Below are 26,979 nucleotides of genomic sequence, written 5' to 3'. Positions count from 1 at the left end.
CCTGCATTTTGACTGGAACTCATCACATGAGGTCAGGTATGGAATTTTCCACTTGTGGCATCATGTCAGTGCTCAAACTATTTCAGATGCTGGAGCATTTAGGATTTTGGATTTTCAGATTAGGGATGCCCAACCTGTAATAATAATAATTAAAATAGGTAGGGTTCAAACTTAAAAACTAAATTTTATGTACATTATGGATATGCGGCTGAAGAGAGATTATTCTCTCTCTTACATATGAGGAACTGTGGCTCCGAGTAGTTTAGTAACTTGTCCAGATTTCTTATCTACTAATGTCAGAACCTAAGTAGAACTCAAGGTCTTTAGTTACTCCTCAGTGAGCACATTTACTATAGTTCATAGATACATATTTCTCAGTCTGAATGGAAATGGACATCTCAAGATGGCTATTAAAAAAGAATGCTTCAGGCTGGGCAAGGTGGCTCACACCCGTAATCCTAGCAGTTAGGGAGGCCAAGGTCGGAGGATCACTTGAGGCCAGGAGTTTGAGACTATCTTGGAGAACATGGCAAGACTTTGTCTCCACTGAAAATGATAATTAAAAAAAATTAGCCAGGAGTGGTGGTATATGCCTGTAATCCTAGCCACTTAGGAAGCTAAGGTGGGAGTATCGCTTGAGCTCAGGAGATTGAGGCTGCAGTGAGCTATAATGGTGCCACTGCAATCCAGCCTGGGCAACAGAGTGAGACCCTGTCTCAAGAATAAAAATAAAAATAAAAAAGAGTGCAAGAATGCATCATATTCATGTCATTCATTGTTTGAGAGTGAATTCAAGGGATTCAGAAAGCTAAACAGTAGTGCATTAAAATGAAGTTTTGTGGAAGTGGTTTCTTCTTGACCAGTGTCTTTAATCTAAAAGTTTTTATGCGCTGAATGAAAGAATAAAGCTTTTGTTATTTTGATATTTTGAGAGACTATATATATATATATATACACAATATATTCTACATATTGTGAATATATACATTGCATTAGTCTATTGAGAACTTGCTCTGTAAGGTTTTGAAATTTTTAACATTTGTTTACTTCAGGTAAACTTCCCCCAAATTAACTTAATATCTCACCATTCTGTATTTGCCTTGATTATTTTTACACCATTTTTTAGGCTAAGAATGGAAGATTTCAGTTGTTCATTTACAATGTGACGGACTTTGTAAAATAGGCTTCTGGGCAGTCCCTACCTTTTCCTGTTTGTATGTTCAAAGAAAAGTTATTAAGGGAACTAAAGATTTAATTAAAGGAAATGAGAAGACCTGAGTGAATTTAATAGTTTTGATAGGGATGCACAGATAATGGAGCTACCTAAAACTTGCCTGTTGATGATGTTAAGACCTTCACGGCATTAGTTACTTGTCCTTAGATTTCAGTGATTTACAGAAAAAGTGAGTACAAATATGAACTAAATACAAACAAGTTCCAAAAAGCTCATAACATTTCAGTTTTGGTCAGTGATGACTATGAAGCCTAAAGAAATTGCACACTCTCATGTCTTTCTCTTCTCGCAAGTTGCAACAGGAACTTCTAGCCATAAAACAGCAACAAGAACTCCTAGAAAAGGAGCAGAAACTGGAGCAGCAGAGGCAAGAACAGGAAGTAGAGAGGCATCGCAGAGAACAGCAGCTTCCTCCTCTCAGAGGCAAAGATAGAGGACGAGAAAGTAAGAGGCACCAGGGTAAACGATGGACTCTCTTTCCTCATCGTTAGCTGATCATTATTCAGAACAAAGCCTGATAAAGAGTGCAGTTAGACGCGTCAAAATTATATGTGTTTAATTAAAAGCATAGATTACAGACCCAACTGTAAAGTTTTGACATTTACATACCAGCTGACATCGAGTCTGCAGAGGGTCTCAAGAAGCAAACATAACATTATCTGGCAAAGGTGCTGATTTCTGTTGTTTTGAACCTTAAAAATAGTGTAATTCTAAAGCAGTCTAATATATGCCATCTTGTTTAATAATCAGCTTGTATCCACATCTCCTGACTATGTCTTCCTTACTCCTGGCCAAGTAATAATTGCTCTCTAAGTAAAGCCTTGCCTCCATTTAGTTGTGGCATACTGAAACTTTGAGATTTAAGGCATAACACATGCAAAAGAACTATCCACAAGAGGGAGACAGATCCAAATAGTTCCCCTGTATTAGGTCAGTTCAAAATCAGGTCGTAGCAAGGTTTAAAATTTGATGACTTGAACTGGAATTGTCAGCAATATTTATTTGTTTAATGCTCAAAGGGTTTTTTTTTAAAACTAAGGTTTTCAAACTAGCAACTCAGAAAAGATTATTTTAATGTGTTTAAGGGATTTAATATGGATCTAATCCCTTAAGATAATTTGATTATTAAAATACAGTGTTTTGTTCCTCTGCAGTATTTTTTAAACTTAAAAAAGTTGATTTTGGCAATTCCTTCTTTGCAAAAGTAATTAAAGAAATAGCTGAAAGTCTTTTGAAAATTTGCAGTTTAAGTAGTATTTATAAAGCATTACTGTACTATTTTCTAAAGCAAATTTGGACTGTGGTTTCTTCTTTTAATAGGAAAACTTTATATGCTGTGACCAGCGATTTTACTTCTTAATCTTTGTCAAATATTCTAGAGGCATGAGAGGACAAAACTCACCATCAACATCTGTTTCTGTGTGTGTGTGTGTGTGTGTGTGTGTGTGTGTGTGTGTGTGTGTGTGTATTTCAGGGGCAGTGGCAAGTACAGAAGTAAAGCAGAAGCTTCAAGAATTCCTATTGAGTAAATCAGCAACGAAAGACACTCCAACTAATGGAAAAAATCATTCCGTGAGCCGCCATCCCAAGCTCTGGTACACGTATGTTCAGTGTTTGGCTGTTTTCATTCCCGGGGTAAAGAATACAGGTTCTGTATTTAGCCGACCTGGGTACACATCCTTAGCCTGCCATTTCTCAGCTGTCTGGCTGTGGCAAGTTCCTTCACTTCTCTAAGGATCAGTTTCCTTTTCCATAAAAAGATGAAAATAATAGTGCATGCCCTCTAGGGTTGCTGGGATGGTCCTATGAAATAACGTGGTAAGGTACATAACAGAGAGAAGTGCTAAATAAATGGTAGCATTTATCAACTTGAGGGCAAGGAAGTATATATCTTATTTGATGAATGAATAACTGACAAATGTGAGGTGGGCAAAGAAATTTGTATTTTGCATTTTTCCATTCTCAACTGGTACATCTGGTATCTATATAGTACTTTCAAAAGATTTAGCAGATTGTGATTTTATTACACTTGACTTGGTGTAAGATGGAGGTCAGAGCTATTTTCAAAAATCTAGTAGAATTTTGTCTCAAATGAAGAAAAAAGGAAGGAAGAAAGGAAGAGAGGTTGCTAAATAAATAACTCTAAGTCTTCAGTGAATAGTTTACCCCTGTCCACCTCACCTCATGTCTTCCCAGACAACAAAATAATAGCTTGGCTTCTGACACACAACCTGACAACATAATACACTGTGGTATTGTGGTTTTTATGGAACTATATTTCCATAAGTCCAATACACAAATATTTCAATAAAATATAGAGGATGTGGTGATTTTAAAACTCAGGGCAAAGAACTGATAGGCAAATAATACATGGATAATAGACTAATAGATAATAGTTTTATTTCTTTCTTAAAAGTGTTTGCCAAATGACCATATAATTTTACACTTACATATTTTTCAATCCCTCACACCATTAAAGATAGGAATAGTACTTGATTACTCTATTATATTAATATTGTAAGCAGCCTGGGAGTTCTGTTTAAAGAGTTAATGTACTTATAAGGCTATTTTATAGGTATCTGCCCTTCTCTGCATCCCAAAACAGGTAACAGACAGATACTATAATGTTTTATAAATACTTTTTAATGATTTTCATAATTTCTGTCTTGTATATCAGTTGACATGAAAAACAAATCTCTGAAGAGCAATTTCAGGTATTCAATCAATATCACAAATGATTTAAAAAGAAACACGATTGTTACCTAAAACTACATACATAATTTATAGCTAATTCATAATTCAAAATTAAAGTCTGTTCTAAGAAAATATAATAGCATTTTTAAATGAGAAACAGCTACATGCAAAGAATTTGTCAGTTAAAGTTCATTAGCTCTTATCTTAGGTAATATTAAGCATAGCTCTCTTACTTAGCAGTATTTACCTTGTTTTTATGGAATTGAACTTCAGTAGAGTCCAACTTCAGATAACCACAAATGATTAATTTATAGAATCTGAATTTAATACCATTTTTGCCAGTTATAGCTAGAAGAAATATCCTTAAACCAATAAAGTCTTAAAAATGTGTGATTTAAATAAATAATACTGGTAGAACAATCATTGTGATTGTGATACTATGTCCTGTTCATTGTTTTCATTACATATATAATTATAGATATTTATATCTACTGGATAGTCAATGTTCAGTCCTATAAACTATTCTCCAGCAGCACAATTGCATCTCGTAGATTGTATTCACCCAGGAAAAAGAAAACATTTTAAAAAATCGGTTTCATATTAAAGAATGTGATCCCCATTCTTTTCTACTGAAACTGCCCCGGAAGTCAGGAGATGGGAGTCCCTTGGCACAATCCTGTCTTTTCAGTAAAAAAGGCTACTCTCATGTAGTCACATGTACTATCTAGCAATTTTTTTAAATGAAGTCCTTGCATATGTTTACTTTTACCTTGATTGTTTTATACTGTTGATTAAAAAGGGTTGAGATAATGACTTTTCCCCTAGGATGGCTCTTAAGAGAACATAGGCAATAATCTCAAATTGTCAAAAGCTCAGACTCTTGGTAAATTATTTTAGTGAAGTAAACTTTTCTATGTGACTGTATGACCAAACACATGGTGGACATCCTTAGGATCCCTGCATCATTCCGTAGCATACTGCTACGGTGAACTTGGTTACGTGAGGCTATGGTTTGTATACACTAAGGAGAAAGAGCATAAACATAACTGAGGCACGTGTACAGCATGTCCAGCTGATTATTGCTGACCAACATGCAGTAAAAACTACCGAGTAAATAGTGAAACTTCCTTGTCTTTTCTAGGGCTGCCCACCACACATCATTGGATCAAAGCTCTCCACCCCTTAGTGGAACATCTCCATCCTACAAGTACACATTACCAGGAGCACAAGATGCAAAGGATGATTTCCCCCTTCGAAAAACTGGTAAGTTGGTTTAACAAGAACTCTGTTTGCTCTTCTGTAACACACCTTTAAGTTTCATTTTGCCACACCTCTAGAAGAAAGTCAAAGGATTTGAGTCATAGATAACATACCTCCCCACCCCTGCCCCCAGCATAAGCAAACATGCTCATAAGCATGTGCACATGCACACACATACCCTACTTATTTCTACATCAGTTGATTCATGACATAATCAAAATATCTCTTTTTCAGTTTAAAAGTTTATCATATTTGAACTTTAGCCAAATTATTTTCTTATTAGGAATAAATAAAAATAAAAATTTGGTATCTCGGCAAACCTAACTCTTCTCCATTAGATAGGGCCTCTGTAATATCTTTCACTGTCCTGTTTTTCTGCCGTACCTCAACCATTTACCACAAAAATGAGGATAATAAAGTTTAATTTTTCCAATAAATATTTTACAAACCTTAAATTTTAATTGTTTTTGTGGTGAAAGCAGGTAAGGCCAAAGCTACCTTCTGAGTAAGTGACTTGCTAATATCTCATGATTATAATAGAATTTAGAGTGAAATTATATCTGATAATCTCATGAAGTTAGGGGAAATAGCACAATTAACCTTTTATTTAGAATTTAGTAAACAGTTCTGTGGCTCTAAGGATTGTATTTGTTGCTCCATCTTCATCTCCTTTCTGAGCATTCTGATATGTATATATTTAATGTCTTATATGCTCTTACTGCTATAATAAATGTTTAACTAGATATAAATAGCATTTGTGTACATTCTATTCTGAATCTCATGTTGTTTGCCAAATATAGTTCTTTAGAGACAGTAGTAAATTTAAAAATGTTTATCTCCACAACTGATCTGAAAAGATATTCACGTAAGATAGCTTCGTCTATTGTATTTGACTCAGATCTACTTGAAGAGGTATAGATTTATTTATTTTATATATGATATCTGCAGAGTGAAAATGATTTCAAATAATTACATTCATTTTCCCAAGCAATTTTGAGTAATTAAAATGAATATAGATTGTAAAAACACATGCCAAAGCTATTTTCTGTCATATAATTTACCTGTGGCATATTGAAGATTTAAAAATAAAATCAATTATGAATAAGAATTTATTATTCGCCATCTAGTGTATATTGTAGGCACTAGGAAAGGATGTTTAACTATTGCAAAAGCAACCTGTGGCTTTTTAATTTAAATAGTCCAAATATTTTTGCATTTTTACTAAAAGATGATAAGTATTATAAAATACCTTAATAGAAAGCTATGCAAAGGCAAGGATAATTGAGTTTTATGTATTGCATCAGAATTCCACACTATTATCTGCAAATCAGAGTGTCTTATAAATAAACTTTTCTAGGATGAAAGAAAGAAAGCAAAATGTGAGCCTCTATGTTATTTCTAAAACATGAGTATAGTTTATGAAAAGTGATCCATAAAGGACATGAGTTTTAGAATGTGGGGACTTTGATCTGCAGGCTTGACATTTATTTGTGAGTAGCATGAGTAGGAGCTATTTACTGAGATTATGTAGATACTACCCCAGGTCTTAGGGCAGTGAATGGCATTCAAGAATCCAAGGAGTTACTAAAAGGAAAGAAAAATATGGATTCCCCTTATGGCAGGAGGTTACTGATGAGTGATACAGTCACATTCACAGAGAAAGACTTCTATCCTGCTGAGCACAGAGCCTTTGAATATATCCTTACCACTGGGAGATTGAAAACTGACTGCAGAACTGATAGTGACTTTGAAAAGAAGTGGCATTTGGGAACATTAAGCACCCAGAGAGAAAATCTGATATTTTTAATACTTAAGGAGAAATACTAAAAACCCATACTTTGTGTCCCACTGTTGCCATGCGAACAGCTTAAGGTTTTTCCTCTGTGAAGAATAAATAACAAGCTGTTAATTTATTCTCAGAGATTTTTTCAATCCACAACACAATTTAAAAAGAAATCCTTCTCAGGATATATATGTTACAAACCCTATTTAGATTTGTACAAATATGCAAGACATTTTCTGTGCCTTATTGTGTGCTATATAATAATAGTGAAAAATCCCTGGTCTTTTCTAGAGGTATTTTTTTCTGTATTTGATCAGTATTTCATGTTTCTTCCTTTTATGTTGAAAATCTGATATTTATGAAGTGTCTGGCTGTTGATCTGTAAAACTAAACATTTTCAAGCATTGTAGCAATAAAGTTCTTGAACAGCCATTAATACTTTAATATCTTTATAGGGATTTCAAAATATTCCTTAATTCAATTCCAATTGTCTGTTTAAGAAAAGTGAGATGTAATTAAATACAGATGCTTTCTATACTCTAAAATACTTAGAGATGCCCTTCATTAATTACAAAATAGGTGGAGCACTCAGCTTTTATAAATATAATCCGTTTGGTGTATTTCCAATTCCATTGTGAGAAAATTTAGACATATATTTGCAGTAAAAGAATAACACTGAAATGTTGTCAAATAATAATTTTTACTTCAATGTTTATTGTATTTCAGTGACTCAAAAGTCTTTACAAATAAAGCGAACAATAAAATTTTACCATAATAAAACATATGTGATGACTGGGGAAACTCTTTAAGATAGCTTGTGTAAAGCTACATCATACTAAATGAAATCTGGAATAGTGCCATTGATCATAGAGTGTAAACACCAGCCTAGCTATTGTAGAGTGATGCTTTGTTATTAGAGCCAGATTCTAAACCTCTCTTGTCTGCTTGGATTTCATTGAACTCAATCTTAGAGTTAAAAGAATTTGTTAAATGAGTGTATTCTATCGTTTGATCTATGTATGATGCTGTTTTAGTTTCTTTTAAATCTACATCAGCAATATGTATTAGCAAGCAAGATTTACGAGAGTAAAACTGGAATCAGAGTTAGAAAAGTCCTAATGATCTTATATTGATTGAGGTAGCCCTAGGATGTCCCTTAAGCAGTGAGGACAATTTGAAACCTCTCTTGACCTTTTAGGACCTTCCCCAGACAGTGATAACCCGGGAACAGTTAACTACAGAAACCTCATTTGCCTGCAGAAATCTGACCTTTGTCACGCAAAGTGGACCTTTACTTCCTTCCCCTTAGGAGAATCATAGTTGCTCCTAGAATTTGGGCATTTTACAAACATGGAATTATATTAAGAGTTGGCTCTAATCATGCCCATTCCAATTCACTTTTCTTTAAAATGTTAAGAATGGAGTGACTTCTCCTCCTTTCACAACATCAAAGGCTTTACATAACTTGTTTTGAAGTGGAAAATAACATAATTGTTTTTAATTTTTATATGCATTGCCCACACTTAAAGTAGTACTTCCTTCTAGAATTACACATTGTAATTCATTTTGTTCTGTAACACAAGGATACGTTGATAGGAAAATTTGGAATATTTTACTAAACTTATACTTTGAAAATAGTATCATTGCTGTAGTAGATGACTTTATTGTTTTTATATAGTACACTGCTGAACTGATAATAAACTATCAAGTAGGGAAAGGAAGTTTTAGAAATAGTACATATTTGCTGGCACTTTGGAAATGGTACATATTTCTCACAGAGATTCTACATATGTGGTGATTTTGAACTGACCTTCAAAACCATTTGATTGGATTCTGTTCCAGTGAGTGTGTGCATATGTTTCATAAAATATTGTGATAAAAATTTCTGGGAGTTTTATGCTCCATTATATTATTGAGGTTTTACCCAATGAAATTTGCCTTTCTTTGAATATTACAATCTTTCCATTTAATACTTCTGAACAAAGTGAGTTGGCTGGCTAGATTAACCTCTTAAAGTGCACAAGCCATATAAAGCTTGGCTTGGGCTAATAAGAGACTTTTCCAGCCCCACTGAAATATTTATTTTAATGGTCAGCAACACTAGAATAAGACTCAAAGATGGAAAGAGTCCAAACATAAGTGAAGGTTTTGGAAGGCCAGTATCATTTTCCACACTGAGTAAATTGGAAAGGAGGCAGAGATGAGATATGTAGCTTTATAAATTGCCTTTTGGTATAGCAGTCAGCAGTTATGTTCTAGTACCTTGATGACCTATTCAAGTCATTATAATAAAAATTAACACAATAATTACTTTTAATGCTTTAGAATATCTCTTCCTCTCTCTCTCCCTCTTTCTGTGTCTTTCAGAATACACTTGTGCATGTGTGCATTGCATACATGAACATTATACACATTTCTGCAAAGATATCATTAAAGATAGCTTAGGCTTATGATATTTGCTCAAAATCTTATTCAAGATTGATGAACACTGGAGCATTTTTATATATCTTAGTACTCTATCTTGGTTACATTGTTTTGACTAAACTTGTCAAAGTTTATTTTTATTGAAATATACTTCTTTTAATGAATCTTATACTAGTTTTCTCAGAATTGAGAATTAATATAGCCATTGTAATTCAGGCTTTGAATCCATACATACCACTTGGAAATTTGGGTCCTCAATCTTGAGCAATTAATTTAACCTCTCTAGGCCATGATTCCCTCATCTGTCAAATGAGGATAATAATTGCACTTGATTTGCACAGTTATTTTTAGAATTCAATTAAATAATGCATGTAAAGCACTTAGGATCATACCTAGGATTTAAGGAGTGCTTACTCTTGACTGTGTATTTGTATAAGGAAATTTTATTTATTTCTATTATGCCAAAACTAAATCTCTTTTTGTTGCAGAAAGTCTTTTTAATGTCTTATATTCTTCTACCTTTATTAATAAAACAACCAAACTAAGAGAAAGGTGATCAATATTTTCTTTTTAAGCTACGGGCAACTCACAAGGCTATTGTCAAAATGAGGGTAAAGTTATTTGTTAATTTTGCATATTCTCTGGCATTTCAGAGCTCACTGTGGTATCCAAAAGAAGGAGCAGGCTGCATGCCTATAGTCCTAGCGACTCAGGAGGCTGAGGAGGGAGGATTGCTTGGCCCAGGAATTTGAGTCCAACCTGGGTAACATAGAGAGACCCTGTCTCTTAAAAAAGAAAATAAAAAAGGGAGCAGCAGGCTTGTTTTTGTTGTTCATTGTAGGAGGAAGTCTGATTGATGTTCTGTGCTCACTAGGGCCAGAGTTTTAATTTCTGCTATTAACTTCATTTTTAAAGTAGCAGACTTTCATTTTAAGTAAAGTTTTATATTTACAGAAAAATCGAACAGATATTGTTGAGTTCCCATATTGTTGCCTCCTGCTAACCCCTAGGTTTCTGCTTTTTAAATATCTTGCATCAATGTGGTACATTTGTTCCAATTAAGGAACAACTATTGATACATTATTGTTAATGCAGTCCATAGTTTATATTAAGGTTTACTCTGTGTTGTAAGATTCTATGAGATTTAACAAATGCATCATATCATGTCATATATCCACCATTACAGAATAATATAGAATAGTTTTACCACACTAAAAATCTCCTGTGCCCTACCTATTCATCCTTCCCTCACCCAACTTTTGGTAACCACTAATTTTTTTATTGTCTCTATAGTTTTGCCTTCTGCAGAATGTCATAGAGCTACAATATGTGGCCTTTTCAAACTGGCTTCTTTTATTTGGCAGTATGCATTTAAGATTCTTCCATGTATTTTGGTAGCTTGAAGCTTTTTTGGTTACTGAATAATATTCCATTGTGTGGCTGAACCACTGTTTATCCATTTACCTTTTGAAGGACATTTTTGTTGCTTCTAAATTTTGGTGATTATGAATAAGCTGCTATAAACATTCATATGCAGTCTGTGTGTGGACATGTTTTCAACTCAATTGGATAAATACCTAGGAGAGCATTAACTGGATCATATGGTAAGACTTGTTTGTTAAAAAAAGAACAACAAACAACAAAAAATTGTCAAACTATCTTCCAAAGTGGCTGTACCATTTTGCATGCCCACGAGCAATATAACAGAGTTCCTGTTGCTCCACATACTTGTTAGCACTTTGTATTTTAAGTTTTTTTTTTTTTTAAATTTTAGCCATTCTAGTAGGTATGTAGTGGTTTCTCATTGTGGTTTTAATTTGTAATTCCCTAATGACAAGTGGTGCCGAGCATCTTTTCATATATCATTTGCTATCTCTGTGTCATCTTTGGTGGTGTCTTTTTAGATATTTTACATTTTTTAAATTGGGTTGTTTTCTTATTGTTGAAATTTAATAATTATTTGTGTATTTTGGGTACAAATTCTTTATTTGCTGTTTGTCTTACAAATATTTTTCCTCAATCAGTGGTTTATCTTTTAATTCTTGTATCATTATCTTTCATAGAACAGAAGATTCTAATTTTATTAAACATCAATATTTCCTTTCATGGATCATGCTTTTAGTTTTATATCCAAAAATTTGTTGCCAAACCCAAGGTTAACTAGATTTTCTCCTATGTTTTCTTCTAGAAGTTTTACAGTATTTCATTTAGATCTATAATTCATTTTCAGTTACTTTCAATGAAAAGATAAGGTCCTTGTGTAGATTCATTGTGTTGCATATCGATGTCCAATTTTGCTGGCAACATTTGTTGAAGAGACTATCATCCTTTCTCCAAAGAATTGCCTTAGCTCCTTTGTCAAAGACCAGTTGACTATATTTGTGTGGGTTTATTTCTGGACTCTCTATTCTATTTCACTGGTCTACTTGTCTATTCTTTTGCCAATACCACACTGTCTTGATTACTGTAACTTCATAGTCATTCTTAAAGTTGGGTACTGTCAGTCCTCTCAACTCTTCTTCCATATTGTGTTGACTATCCTGAGTCTTTTGCCTCTGAGTATAAACTTTAGAATCTGTTTGTTAATAACCACCAAATAACTTTCTGGAATTTTGTTTCGTTTTGTTTTGAGACAGGGTCTCACTCTGTCTTCCAGGCTGCAATGCAGTGGTGCAATCTCCTGGGCTCAAGTGATCTTCCCGCCTCAGCCTCCTGAGTAGCTTGGGAGCATAGACACACATCAACATGCCTGGCTAATTTTTGTATTTTTCGTAGAGATGAGGTTTTGCTATGTTGACCATGTTACTTACTGGGACTTTAACTGGGATTATGCTAAATCTAAAGATCAAGTTGAGAAGAAGAACCATCTGAACAATACTGAGTTTTTCTATCCATGACTACGAATAATTCTTTTATTTAGATTTTCTTTGATTTCTTTCATCAAAGTTTTCTAGTTTTTCTCATTTACATCCTCCACATAATTTGTTTGATTTATACTTTCGTAATTTTTTTGGTATTGATGTAAATGTTACTGTGTTTTAAACTTCAAATTCAAATGGTTCATTGCTGGCATATAGGAAAGCAGCTGACTTTTGTATATTAACTTTCTGTCTTGCAAATTGGTATAACAGCTTATTCATTGCCAGAATTGTTTGTTGTTATTGATTCTTCGGGATTTTCTACATAGACGATGTGATTTGTGTACAAAAACGTTACTTTATTTCTTCATTCCCAATCTGTATGCCTTTTTTTTTTCTTTTTCATGTCTTATTGCACTAGCTAGGACATTCAGAATGATGTTGAGATGTCGAGCAGGAGAGGTAAAAGGGGACATCCTTACCTTCTTCCCAATGTCAGAGGAAAGCATTTTGTTTCTCACCATCAACTGTGATATGAGCTGTAGATTTTGTGTTTGTGTTGTCAAATTCAAGAGTTCCCTCTATTCCTAATTTTCTGAGAGTTCTCACAAATTAATGTTGGGTTTTGTCAAGTCCCTTTTCTGTATCAACTGATATAATCATATGATTTTTTAAAAAGCCATTTGATGTGATGGTTTACATTAGCCAATTTTCAAATAGTGAACCAGTCTCATATACCAGGAAAACCTACTTGCTTGTGTTATACAACACTTTTTGTACATCATTGGATTTGATTTGCTAGTATTTTGTGGAAGATTTTTATATCTATATTCAGGAGAGATAATTGATCAATGGCTGTCTATTCCTATAATGTCTGTATCTGATTTTGGCAGTATGGTAATGCTGTCCTCATAGAAAGAGTTAGGAAGTAGTCCTCCTATTTTCTGGAAGAGATTAGAGTATTGATACCATTTACACTTTAAGTATTTGGTAAAATTTACTAGTGAAACCATTTGGACCTGGCGCTTTCTTTTTTGGAAGGTTATTAATTATTAATTCATTTTCTTTCATTAGATATAGGCCTATTTAGATTATGTTTTTCTCCACCTGTGAGTTTTAGTAATTTGTGTTTTTCAAATAATTCATTCGCGTTTTCAAACTTGCCAGTATAGAGTTATTCATAATATTGCTTTATTATCCTTTTAACATCCACAGCATCAATAGTTATGATATGACCCCTCTTTCATTTCTGATATTAGTTATTGGTTTCTTCTCTCTTACTTTTTTTTTTCCTGACAACCTGACTGTAGTTTCATCAGTTGATCTTTCAGAGGACCAGTTTTTTGTTTTGTTGAGTTTTCTCTATTGATTTCCTGGTTATAATTGTCTTGATTTTCCCATTAATTTTTACTTTTTTTTTTCTGCCTACTTTAAGCTTAGATTGTTATTTTTCCTCTATTTTTTGTTAAAGTGGAAGCTCAGATTATTCAATTTTTATCTTTTCTTCTAATATATACACAATGCTATAAATTTGCCTCTAGGCACTGCTTTTACAGCATCCCACAGATTTTGATAAGTTGTATTTTCATTTAGTTGAAAATATTTTGAAATTTATCTGGAGAGTTTTTCTTTAAGTCATGTTTTATTTAGAGTTATATTATTTAATTTCTAATTACTTGAGTATTTGCTAGCTGTCTTTCTGTTATTTATTTTAATCTTTCTGTTATTGATTTCTATTGTGGGCTGAGAAAATACTGTGTACACATTCTGTTCCTTTAGATTTGTTGAGGTACATCTTATGCCTCAGAATGTATTCTGTTTTGGTCAGAAGTACTAAAGTCTCCAACTGTAATAGGTTTGTCTATTTGTCCTTCCAGTTCTAACAGGTTTTGCCTCATGTATTTTGATGTGACATTATTAGAGGCATACATATTAAGGATTGTTATATCTTCTTGGAGAACTGTGACTATTTTATCAATATATAACAAACACCACTTTTATCTTCAATAATCTTCTTGGCTTTGAAATCTGCTCTGTCTGAAATTAATATAGCTTTTCCAACATCCTTCTGTTTAGTGTGAACATATTATATCTTTCTCCATTGCTTTACTTTTGATCTGTGTCTTATATTTAAAGTGGGTTTCTTTTAGGTAATATGTAGTTAGGTCTTGTTTTTTACATTTACTGACAGCCTCTCTTCCTGTATTGAGACAATTCACATTTAAAATGATCATTAATATAATTAGATTAATATCTACAATATTTGTAACTGTTTTCTTCATTATATTTACTTGTTTTTTTAAAATATTCACTTCTCTCTCTGACTCCTGTGGTGTTCAGAACTTTATATAATTCAATGCTGTCTACTCTCTTAACATATCAATTGTACCTCTTTTAAAAATATGTTTCAGTGGTTTCTCTAGAGTTTGATGAATACATTTATAGTGAATCCATGTCCACTTTCAAATAACAGTATACCACTTTACAGGTAATACAGGTACCTTATAAAAGCGTATTTCTAATCTCTCCCTTTTATTCTTTATATTGCTGTCATTTATTTCTGTTTTCCAAAAGCTACAATTATCCAGTATTTTGTTTCTATTATTATTGTGCACAGTTAACTATTAGATCAATTGATCATAAAAATAAAAGATTTTCTTTTACCTTCATATGCTCCTTCCTTTATATAGGTCTGAGTTTCTGACCTATATCCATTTCCTTCTCACTGAAAAACTTTTGACATGTCTTGTATGGCAGGCCTACAGGCAATAAATGCCCTTAGTTTTTATTTGTCCAAGAAAGTGCTTTATTTCTCCTTCTTGTTTGGGATAATTTGTGTTCTTTTTTAAATTTTTTGGGCAACATTTTGTACTATACTTTCTTTTTTATTCTACAGCTTATGACAGGACATCTGATCCAAATCTTATCCTTGTTGCTCTATAGATAAAGTTTTTCTTTTTTTCTATGGTTTCTTTGAAGATCTCTTTATCTTTTATCTTCTGTAATTTGAGCATGATATGCCTCGATGTTGAGTTTTTGGTATTTATATTGTTTCATATTCTCTGAGATTCCTGTATCTATGGATTGGTGTCTGTCATTAATTTGGATAGTTCCCAGCCATTATTTTGTCAAATATTTATTCTTTCTCTCTTTCTTGTTATTTTGCTATTCCCATTAGGAATATGTTATACCTTTTGCAATTTTCTTAGAGTTTTGGGGAATTCTTTTCCATTTTAAAAAATTGTTTTTTGCCTTTCTTTTTAGGAAGTTTCTATTGACATATCTTCAGAGTTATTGATTCCTTCCTTAGCTGTGTCCAGTCTACTGATGAGCTCATTAGGACCTTTTTTTTTTTTTTTTTTTCTTGAGACGGAGTCTTGCTCTGTCACCCAGGCTGGAGTGCAGTGACGCGATCTTGGCTCACTGCAAGTTCCGTCTCCCGGGTTCACACCATTCTCTTGCCTCAGCCTCCCGAGTAGCTGGGACCACCACCACGCCCAGCTAATTTTTTTTTTTTTTTAATTTTTAGTAGAGATGGGGTTTCACCGTGTTAGCCAGGATGGTCTCTATCTCCTAACCTTGTGATCTGCCTGTCTCGGCCTCCCAAAGTGCTGGGATTACAGGCATGAGCCACCGCGCCCGGATAAGACCTTTTTTTAATTTCTACTGCTGTGCTTTTGGTCTCCAACATTCCCTTTTCAATCTTTCCTAGAGTTTCCATCTCTCTGTTTATATTATCCATCTGTTGTTGCATGTTGCCAACTTTCCATCAGAACCCTTAACATACTACTTTTAGTGTCTTTAAGTTCCCTTTCTGTTAATTCCAAAATTTGTGTCATAACTGAGTCTGGTCTGATGTTTGCTTTGTCTCTTCAGATTGTTTTTCTTGCCTTTTAGGATGCTTTATAATTTTTTGTTAAAAGCTTGACATGATATATTGGACAATAGAAATTGAGTAATTATACTTTTGGTGTGAGGTTTTATGTTAATCTGGCTGGGGCTGGGCTTTGTTTAATATCTGTTGTAGTGGTAAATGTCAGAGTCTTCAGTTTCCTCTAGTTTCCTTTGATGTTTTTCCTTCTCCTATTGCTTTGGGGTTTCCCTAAGAGATCCTTCTTAAATAGAATTTGTGTCCTGTAGCTCCCTCAGTTTTAATTCACTGTTTTAATACAGAACCTGGTTGATGTGGTGATAAGGCATTGGACAGGAGAAATGTTCTATAACCTTATGACTAAATTTCATTTTTTTAAGTGGGCCTGAGTTTGTATGCTGTGATCCCTTGAACTACTTCTTAGCCTGTTTCCTCCCCTTAAGTAAGATAGGAAAGCTAGAGGAAGCTGAGATTTACTAGTTGCCTTCTCCCTTGGGTCAGATAAGGCTCTGTAAAATATTTTCCCTTGGAGAATAGGCTGTTGTTATGAAGAATCCTTTGTGTGTATTTCAAAACTGTTACTTTTTCATTAGACAAGTATTACAAAATGGTTACTTTTCTTCCCTTTCCCACCCCTACTCCCTACCTTCACTTAAACAGAAAGGGATTTTTTTCTTATATATTCACTGAGAGAAACTGGTTGGGTTCCTGGAAGTAAAACCCATGAAAATGTAGGATTCTTCTGAGACTGGGCCCCTGGAGTTTTGTTTGTTTGTTTGTTTTTTGAGACAGAGTCTTGCTCTGTCACCCAGGCTGGAGTGCAATGGCATGATCTCGGCCCACTGCAAGCTCCACCTCCCAGGTTCATGCTATTCTCCTGCCTCAGCCTCCGGAGTAGCTGGGACTACAGGTGCCCACCACCATGCCCAGCTAATTTTTGTATTTTTAGTAGAAATGGGATTTCACCGTGTTAGCCAGGATGGTCTCCATCTCCTGACCTTGTGATCTGCCCACCTCGGCCTCCCAAAGTGCTGGGATTACAGGCGTGAGCCACCATGCCCGGCTGCCCCTGGAGTTTTTAACTCTCAAGCTGGTTCACATTCAGTCTCCAGCAATTCATGCCTCCAACACCTCATTAACATTACCATTTAAATATTTCTTTCTTTACTGACTCCAGTGGCTTCTGCTCACTGTAAGCTGAACTCAGCTGTGATTTTCTGTATTTTCCTGTTTCTCCAGATTTTAGCATGGCAGTTTGCCCTGCAACCTTAATTCTCTGATAGATCTAAGAAAATAATTTTAATTTTTACTTTGTTCAGCTTTTTACTTGTGGTGAGGTTGGGAGTGAAAATTTCCCAGTTTTTCACATGTGGAAATGAAACCAGAAGACTACCACTTACTTTTAAATCTGTAAAACATTAAAAATACTTTTTAAAACTCAACTTTTTCATTTTTTGAGGTGACAGATTCATATTTGAGCAATATTATTCTTACAAATTAATGATTATGTATATTTTAAAGATGAACATCAGTGCCCAGCATGCTCATGATTAACAAGTTCATATGCTAAAAACTGAGAGAGAGAAAATAGGTTGAAATTATTTTATTTTAAGTCACATTTTGTAAGCAAGACTTGGGAATTATAAGGACTTTTTGTCGATTTTTGTCTTATTGTTTTCATAACATTAAACCACTTAGTAAGGTATGAAAATCAAACCGATTTTTGACCCTTATCAAATTAGAAAATTTTAGCTTCTTTTCAAAATAAGATTCACTTTTAAAATAATATTTTTACTAGATAATAATTTCCTTTTAAGCAGTCTTTTTGATAGATGTAATCATTTAGATTATGAAAACTTAGCAATTTCAAAAGAACATATTTAGTTGATTTTAAGATGCTCATTTTTTAAACTAACATATCTGAAATCTGAATTGCTGTAATGGATATTTATAGTTTAGTAGTGCTTTCTGGTGACAGGGAGTTAGTGGTATACAAGGTACTTGTAAATGTTGTAATTGATTAATTACCATAGTATTTACCCAACAATTAAATGGTCCAGAATACTAAGATTCCTCATGATAAAGAAATAATACAAATTCATAATTTATACTTTTTTTACTTTAAAATAATAAACATAGTAGAAATTAATAACCCTAAAAATTTTTGATGAAATTTTTGATGAAAAAGTTAAGTATGTTAGTTTCAAGTCAATGAACAAAATAATTTAAATTTCACAGTTCAATAAGTGAGAAGCTGGTTTCATTGATTGCATATGGAATTTGTATGACAAGTAGTTGGAGCTAAGAGCGAGTATCAAATGACAGTTGTGTGATAATGAATCAGCCTTGTGAGAACTTCAAAAATCTAACTCAAATATTTTGCTTGCAGAAAAGCTAATGTAGCCTAGAAAGACAAAGCATGGAAAATAATTTCCTGGCTTGGCATTAGATGAACAAGGCTGAGAATTCTAGCTTGACACTTTTGATGAGAGCTGTGTGACCTGCACATAGTGCAGGATTTCTCTGAGCCTCAGTTTCTTCAAATGGCAAATATGGAAAATATTTGCCTTCCAGTGTTATTGTAAGCAAAAATATACTGCCCAGCACAGTGCGTGACATAAGTCTCAGTACATATTGCCAGTATGAATTATTAAGAATAATAGTATGGCATTAGTGGTAGGAAATATTAGTAGTAGCCATATAATGTAATTATTGAAGAACTAGAATGGCAAAAGGAGACTTAAGTTTTAGTCTTAATCCTGTCACTAATACATGACTATGAGCATAGTGCTTCATGATTTTAGATTTCAGTTTTTTCAGTTAAGTGCAAATGGACCAAATGATTCCTAAGACTGTATATGAAACTAAGAAGGAAATATATAATTGCATTTCATAAAGAGGTGTGATAAAAATATATTAGTGATTTGAAGAATGTATAAGAAATAAATGACTATGCTATTGCACAGTGGTATCTCAAATTAATCATAACTGGTAACTGTAGAAAAGTCTAAGGACATATTTTTCACTCCTCGTAAAATGCTCATTTAGAACAGGCAGGACATTTTAGATAAGATTGGAATGAGAAATTGGCAAAAAATAATAATTAAGACTTTAAAAGCATTTAGCCATCTGTTATATAATCCTGAGATTTATTGAAAAATGATTCCTCAGCACTTTGGGAGGCCGAGGCGGGTGGATCACGAGGTCAGGAGATCGAGACCATCCTGGCTAACACGGTGAAACCTGGTCTCTACTAAAAATACAAAAAAATTTAGCCGGGCATGGTGGCGGGCGCCTGTAATCCCAGCTACTCGGGAGGCTGAGGAGGGGAATGGCGTAAACCCGGGAGGCGGAGCTTGCAGTGAGCTGAGATTGCGCCACTGCACTCCAGCCTGGGGGACAGAGAAAGACTCCGTCTCAAAAAAAAAAAAAAAAAAAAAAAAAGGAAAGAAAAATGATTCCTAATTTATAATATTCACAACTATAGAACTGAGACATTGAGGAAATATTACATGCAAATATATGCATTTATATGTCCTTAGACTTACCTAATGAAGTAAATTAAGAGACACAAAATAAATGATGAAATATTTGGGATTTTATTTTCCTTAAATTTTCAGCCTCTAACTCAGTTACTTTAAAATGGAAGTGTTCTTTATGGCAAAGAAATTGGAGAGAGGAGTGGGAGGGGAGGGGGACTGGCTTAAGAACCATCTTATTATTAAAAGCAGCACAGAATAACAGTTTGTCGTGACACGTAAGATTTTTTATCAAGCGACTTTATTTTGCTTTACGTCTATCAGCCTCCTCTTTTATAGATTTATTTGCTTTTTAGCCTCTTATTTTCATTTTTATTTTAATATTCATAATGATTCCTCCATTATTTTCCATTTATTCACATACAAGATAAATTCAAAAGTTATTTTTCATAGAACCTTCATTCTAACACTTCCCTTATCTGTATTCTCATATCATTGTAATTTTTGCTATAAAAGCTGGTAATTTTGTCAATTATGAGATATTAAATTTTGTAATGTTGTTTTTATCCTGTTCATCCCAATTAGATGATAAAAATATCTATGAAGATAATGCTTGTAACATCTTCCTTCTTTATTTGGCAAACCACACTTTGTGCTGGGCCTAGACATAAATATTAAATAAACCAGTATAAGTAAAAAAGGATTTCTGACATTAAGGAGCTCACAGTCTTTATAGTGAGGCACTTGTAATAGTTTCCTAATAGGTTGATCGATACTTTAATTCAGCAGTTGAACAGTTGAACCGCCTTACTTCTTGAGGAACTACTATTTCATATTTTCAGATTATAGGCATTCTTGAGTGAAAGCAAAGACCCAAGACACCCGAGGAATATAGCTGGGAAAAGACATAAGATGTTATTTTTTTTTTTTTTTAGTTGTAAGCCTTCAGTATCTTTATTTCAAAATGCATATTTTAATGTCATTATATATATTTTAAAGTAGGTAACACAGAGGTAATGAAGAGAAATTCTTGGAGAGAATGTATTAGCCTATTGTAGCTGTACATATGTGGTTCTTTGAAAATAGTATGGACCAGCACTGCCAAATATAATTTGATGGAAGAGTTCTATATTGGCATTGTTCAATTCAGTAGCCAGTAGCTGCATGTTGCCACTTGAAATTGAACACTTGAAACGTGGCTAGTATGACTTAGGAGCTAAATTTTTGTTAACTAATTTATTAGTTAGCTCATAACTAATTTTGTTAACTAATTCATTTGAATCTAAGTTTAAAAAGCCACTTGTGTCTAGTGATTTTCATGTAGGACAGCACAAGTATACACCAAGCACACACATGTATGGCATAAGCATCATGGTGAAACCCTTTCAGTGTCCAAGACAGAGTTCACTAATCAGTCACAGCAAACTCTTCCCTCTGAGTTTGAACACAAGCCTTAGTAAAAGCATTCTAAGTCACATCACCTAAAGAAAATACAATGTCTAAACAGAATTATATTTTCAGAACTCGTTAATTTTTTATATATATATTTTTTATTTTACTTTAAATTGTAGGATACATGTGCACAACGTGCAGGATTCTCACATATGTATACATGTGCCATGTTGGTGTGCTGCACCCATTAACTTGTCATTTACATTAAGTATTTCTCCTAATGCTATCCCTCCCCCTCCCCCCTCCCCCAACTCCATGACAGGCCCCAGTGTGTGATGTTCCCCTTCCTGTGTCCAAGTGTTCTCATTGTTCCATTCACACCTATGAGTGAGAACATGCAGTGTTTGGTTTTTTGTCCTTGGGATAGTTTGCTGAGAATGATGGTTTCCAGCTTCATCCATGTGCCTGAAAGGACATGAACTCATCATTTTTTATGGCTGCTGGAAGACAGTGTGGCGATTCCTCAAGGATCTAGAACTAGAAATACCATTTGACCCAGCCATCCTATTACTGGGTATATACCTAAAGGATTATAAATCATGCCGCTATAAAGACACACGCACACGTATGTTTATTGCGGCACTATTCACAATAGCAAAGACTTGGAACCAACCCAAATGTCCATCAATGATAGACTGGATTAAGAACTCGTTAATTTTTAAGAAGCAAGAACCAAATACAAATTAGATTAGTTTAAAAAGTGGGAGGTGTTTGGAGGGGGTCATTTAAATGAATTTTCCTAGTGTCCAGCTGCTTAGATGATGTTATTAATTCAGTGTATTTAAACTTTGTTATTAGAAGTATGAGTTCCAGTCTTGCCTCTTCTGGGTTTTATGTGCAGTAATGCTCTCCCTCCAAATTTTGACTATAACCCAGAGCAAGCCTAGGCTTGCCTCTTCACAGTTTAACAACGATAGCAACAACAAGCACTCTTTCCCCGGTCATTCTGATAAATTCCCAGGACCATCTCATTCGGACAGCTTATCTCACTTGCCCCCTCTAGAAGTTTAGATGGAATTTGCAGTTTACCTCTCAAATAACCTGGACTAAGAGCAAAATCCTAACCAGCATTCATCCATCTAATGGACAGCTTTGATGTATAAACTTTTCTGTTTAGAGTTTTGTGTGGATTTTCACAAATGCACTTGGCGTTTCCTCAGTGGACTTTTCAAGTCTAAATTGTCTACCCTTTCTTCACAAGCCATCATAAGCACTTCAACTCCAAGGAAACTTTTCCCAATCCTCTATGTGTTCTGCCCCAAAACAGTGATGTTGAAATCTTACAATTCCGTTCCTTTAATTTGCCTTTGCTGCTATGCTATTCCCATGTACACATTGCGCCTCCATAATAATCAAGTTTACTCAGAAGCAGGATTTGTGTTTTATTTTGGGGGCCTCAACAGTACAGATAGATAATATATTCTTTCCTATTACATTCTTTCCTGTTTATTTAAAAACTGCTGCTAACAACACAATAGAGTCATGTGAAATCCTTCGTTTTTTGAAACAATATAATAGATGATCATATAAGATTTATGAGATGAATGCTGTATTTTCCAGAGAAATGCATTGAGACCTTTGTAATATAAATCATATTTGGAGAATAAAGAATGTAATAGCAAGAAGAGCATAATAATTTATTACATGACAGTGATGTTTAACCTACTTTAGACACCACACTGTGGTTTTCCATGGTAAAACACTGATAAGAGAACAGCACATTACTTTGGGGTATTATTTGGTCAGGAATAAATGGGTAATCAGTGAATTCTGAGATCACAACTAGCAAGAACAATATTATTTGTTCAATAATAATTTTGAAGAAAATTAATGTTAACAGACTTATATAGTAGAATAGATAACTTTGGTGACTATGTGCTAGATCCATTTTAGGCATCTTACCTATATCTTATTAACTGCATACAATAATCCTAGAAATAGATTTTATTATTTCTCACCAGTTTTATACATGAGAGAACCATCACTGAGAGGTTTACTAACTTTCCTCAGTTCTGATTTTCTTTATTATGGCAGTATGTACAATGCCAGGTTTGAAGACAGCAAGTTTTATTTCAGAATCTGGTCTCTTAACCCTTAACACTTATTCTTTGAACAGGAATAAGTGATATCTAATATCATTGAGAATGGCATTTTGCTAAAATTAAAGTACCATGTAGCATCTATCCTAATAAAAGTAGTGACTTATAACAATTTAGATGGTGTCATTTGTAAGTTAACTTCAGTCCAATGATGAATAAAGTTCAAAATCTTTTTAGAAATAGCATATGTTTGGGATATTCTTTGTAAAAAAAAATGATGAGAGATATTTTCAATGGAAAACAAATTATTAAAACCACAAATTTTTGTTTTCTTTCTGCATCGAAATATTTAACAAGTTTTTCAAATAATAAGCCATTTCAAAGGTAAAACCTATTTCAAGTTGGGCTTTCCAAATATGTTTGCCATAAACAAACTTTCAGAACTAATTTGCTGATGATTGACAGAATTCTGAGAAATTGTAAATGTGATAGTAGTGCCAAAATATGTTAATTTGCTAATTCTATAAAGGAAAATACAATTTTTCAAATCTCCTAGATTTCTTAAAGGAAATAGATAAACTTATAGGCCCATAAATAATAGACATACTTTAATTACATGGGTTTAAATATTCCATATAGATGCTATTACAAAAGGGATCATTCATTTGTAGTACAGTTATAAGAAAAAAAGAATATATCTCCAGCTTTTATAAAATGTTTTTTAAAGACACATCAATTGTGTTTGTCATTACCACTACATATACATACGTAGAAAATCATTTCCCTTTGGATTTATTACTAGGATAATATTTATCTTTTTTTAAGAATTAATATACTTATTTATTGTTATTACAGTGATGTTATGAGTCTTCTAGAAGTGAAAGATGACTGTCAGATAGAGAAGGGGTGGGGAAGGACAGAGGATATGCATATTAATGTTAGAGAATTAGAGAACTGAGGAGTCTCACTGAGGACTCCAGGGTTGGAAAAGAAGATGAGTAGACACAGAATTCGATGATGAAGAACTCTGTGATACAGAAGGCAGGAAGAGGAATAAAATGTTGGCTATTTCACAGATAAGCATTGGAAACATCTTAATTCCTTTCCCTTGTTTAAAATAAGTAAATCAGATAATCCAGAGATAGTATTGAATAAATCCTAGAGATGAGTGACATGAGACCACAGGAAAATATTTAGTCAGAAAGAGAATGGAGAAGCTGCCACATGAAGAAAGACCATGACTGTTAAGGTCTCATCTCTCTTTTAAGGGGCAGATACTGAGAGGAGAATATGAAAGCCAAAAATCAGGAAGTTTATGTTTACAGAAAGTTTCTGAGTTTTAAAAATAGGTATGTTAAAATTTGAAACTTTAGTCTGACTAGCAGGAAATATTTTTAAATTTTGTTGGAAGAAATTTTATTAAAATGTATAGTCTAAGAAGTACATGTTTATAATTAGATATATTTATATATCTAATTATATATTTATAATAGACTGAATAATAGATATATTTATATATCTTTTATATATAAATAGATCTATTTATATATATCTTTTATATATAAATAGATCTATTTATATATAAATATAATATAATAGATATATTTATAATAGACTGAATACAGTCAATTACTTCATAGAATAAAGATTAGAAGGAACTGAATATATTGGAAAGAACAGTCCATTAGTTTTGTCATTTTTTTTTAGAGTTTCATTAGCAATCTTCTAATTCAAGCTGTTCCAAAGAAAGAGATCGTTTTCACAGTTGTCCCTTTTAGTTTTGGGAAATGAGACAGGAAAGAAGGAAAAGGAGGAGAGCAAATTTTTCCTTGCACTTAACACTGGGCTGGAAGTTCTGGTCACTCTGAGCACATAGAGTGGATTAAGGGACATTTTTGCTTTCAAGGAGCTCAGAGTCTGGTTCTAAGAGATTTTGCTCAACTACCCCTAATGTAAGCGTCTTCTAAATTTTATAATGCTTACACTCAAAATCTATCCCTCTCCTAAACAGTGAATTAAAAAGAAACAAAAATTCATTGAAATTTACTACTATGAGTTGTGGCTATAATTTTTTTTCTTTCTCCGTTTGTCATCAAACTGTGAGCCTATTTTATCATTACCTATAGGATTGAGTTTAGAATAACTTTTATTGAGCATTTATTCTAAAGTAGTTATTATGCTAGGTTATGATGTTATAAAAATGTGTATCATCTGATTCAGCGTTTGGTCTCTTCTAAATCAGTGTTCTGAAACAATACCAGGGACTCCCAAATCCTGAAATCTGTGCATTTTTCTCAGGCTTCCTTTTTCTCTGTGGCTTTTGACCCCATTGTCCAACCCATGCTCCTTAAAATTTTAACCTCATGGGCTGCCCTTTCATTCATCTGCTTTACCTCTCTATTTTTACCACCGCATCCTTTAAATATGAAGCTCATGAAACCTGAGGTTCCTGAGGTTCCTAAAGTTGCATTGTCTCTTCTATTGTTTTAACTTTTCTATTTCAATTGTCACCAACTTAAAGACTTTGATCCTACTTGTTATTCATTCTAACCAGTAGTCGTTTCTGATAGTAGGGTTTAACCCAGCTTTCTCATCTATAAAATGAAAAGGTTGATCAGGACTGCCTTCATTTTCTTTTCCTCTAAGTTCTTTTATTTGGGATCTAACTCCACATCTCTAAACTTCAGCCCTTTCATAGACTTCAGGCTAACATTTCCAAGGTATCTTGCAACTATTTAAATGTAACAGATTTGGAAGTTTTCCCTCCAATCCTCCACACCTCAAGACTTGCTCCTCCTCCTGAGTTTCTCAGTTCTGCCAATGCCTCTCTCCCAAACATGCAAGCTTGACTTTTGGGTTCAGTTCTGTCTCTGTTGTCTTCTTTGTTGTATTCTTTTGTCCACTCTATCACCAAGTTATGTGTTTTCCCCCACCTACTTTTTCTCGTTTTTAAAGTAGGAAGCATCTTTTCAGATGTATTTTTTTTTCTTCCATAATGCCTAGTGTAAACCTTTCACAGAGTAAGTGCTTGGTAAATATTTGTTGAATGGAGTCTCTCTTCTTGTCTGATGCTTAGTACTTGTTAAGAAATGGTGAATCACAATTGAAGCCAACAAAATGTGAATCAGAGCAACATTCTCTTTTTTCGACCCATCTTAAGTACAACATTTTTTCTACCCATCATAAGTACAACATTTAAACCATCTGAAATAGAATAAACTGGTTAGAAAAATAGTGTTCTTCTTTGAGCCCCTCCAGAATCTGAATTCAGTGAAAATCTGTTCAAACCATAATTCTAATTAAAGGTTTTAGCTGCCAAATAATATGTTCTGGTTAAAGCCAAGTTAGTATTATGGAGTGTTTCATGAATAACAGCACAAGCTTTAAACTTGCTGTTGATTTTCTCATGGGAAACTCAAGTAAAGGAGAATGATACCTCCCTGTTGACTTTAACTTTTAGAAATGCAAAGCATGCTGAAATTGTACATAATTCTCTTCTAAAGAAAAGGAAATAGCATTTCAATGGTTTTCCTCAGTGTCTTATTGAGTTATGGTGGGGCACAATTATGTCTGTTAAACTGATTTACCAGATGGAAGGTTACATTTTATATTTAGCTGATTAAGTTGTAAGAGACTGGAATTGTATCTCGTACTATCAAGGTCATATATAAAATTAAAAAATATTTTGATTAACTATTTTGGAGCAGTTAAAAGGTTTAAACTGTTCCCCCTCCTCTTTTACTTACATTAAACTAAAAATGAAGTTATTCTTAGAAACAGGCCTATCACAGAGTTGGTATTTGGCTTAATAATATCTCAAATGGAATCTGTAAAACAGCAGCAACAAAAAAAGGGAAATATGCCCATTCAAGTTTTGCAAATTGC

General features: G+C 33.7%; 1 protein-coding gene across 7 annotated transcripts in view; it reads left to right on the top strand.

Moving 5' to 3' along the window:
* HDAC9 (histone deacetylase 9) overlaps positions 1–26,979 on the top strand; it is a 914,075-nt gene that overhangs the window by 501,173 nt on the left and 385,923 nt on the right. For 2 of the 7 annotated variants that reach the window (XM_055272505.2, XM_055272502.2), the window contains exons 5-7: positions 1,528–1,678; positions 2,709–2,829; positions 5,070–5,191. In XM_055272505.2, the coding sequence (XP_055128480.1) occupies positions 1,528–1,678; positions 2,709–2,829; positions 5,070–5,191 (394 nt within the window). Of the gene's footprint in view, positions 1–1,527; positions 1,694–2,708; positions 2,836–5,069; positions 5,192–26,979 lie in introns of all 7 variants that reach the window. The other 5 variants (XM_055272506.2, XM_055272503.2, XM_055272501.2 and 2 more) reach the window with 4 other exon arrangements.

The sequence above is a fragment of the Symphalangus syndactylus genome, chromosome 3 (genome assembly GCF_028878055.3).
Source record: "Symphalangus syndactylus isolate Jambi chromosome 3, NHGRI_mSymSyn1-v2.1_pri, whole genome shotgun sequence".
In the NCBI taxonomy this organism is placed as follows: domain Eukaryota; kingdom Metazoa; phylum Chordata; class Mammalia; order Primates; family Hylobatidae; genus Symphalangus; species Symphalangus syndactylus.
This window is presented reverse-complemented; position numbering and strand designations above follow the sequence as displayed.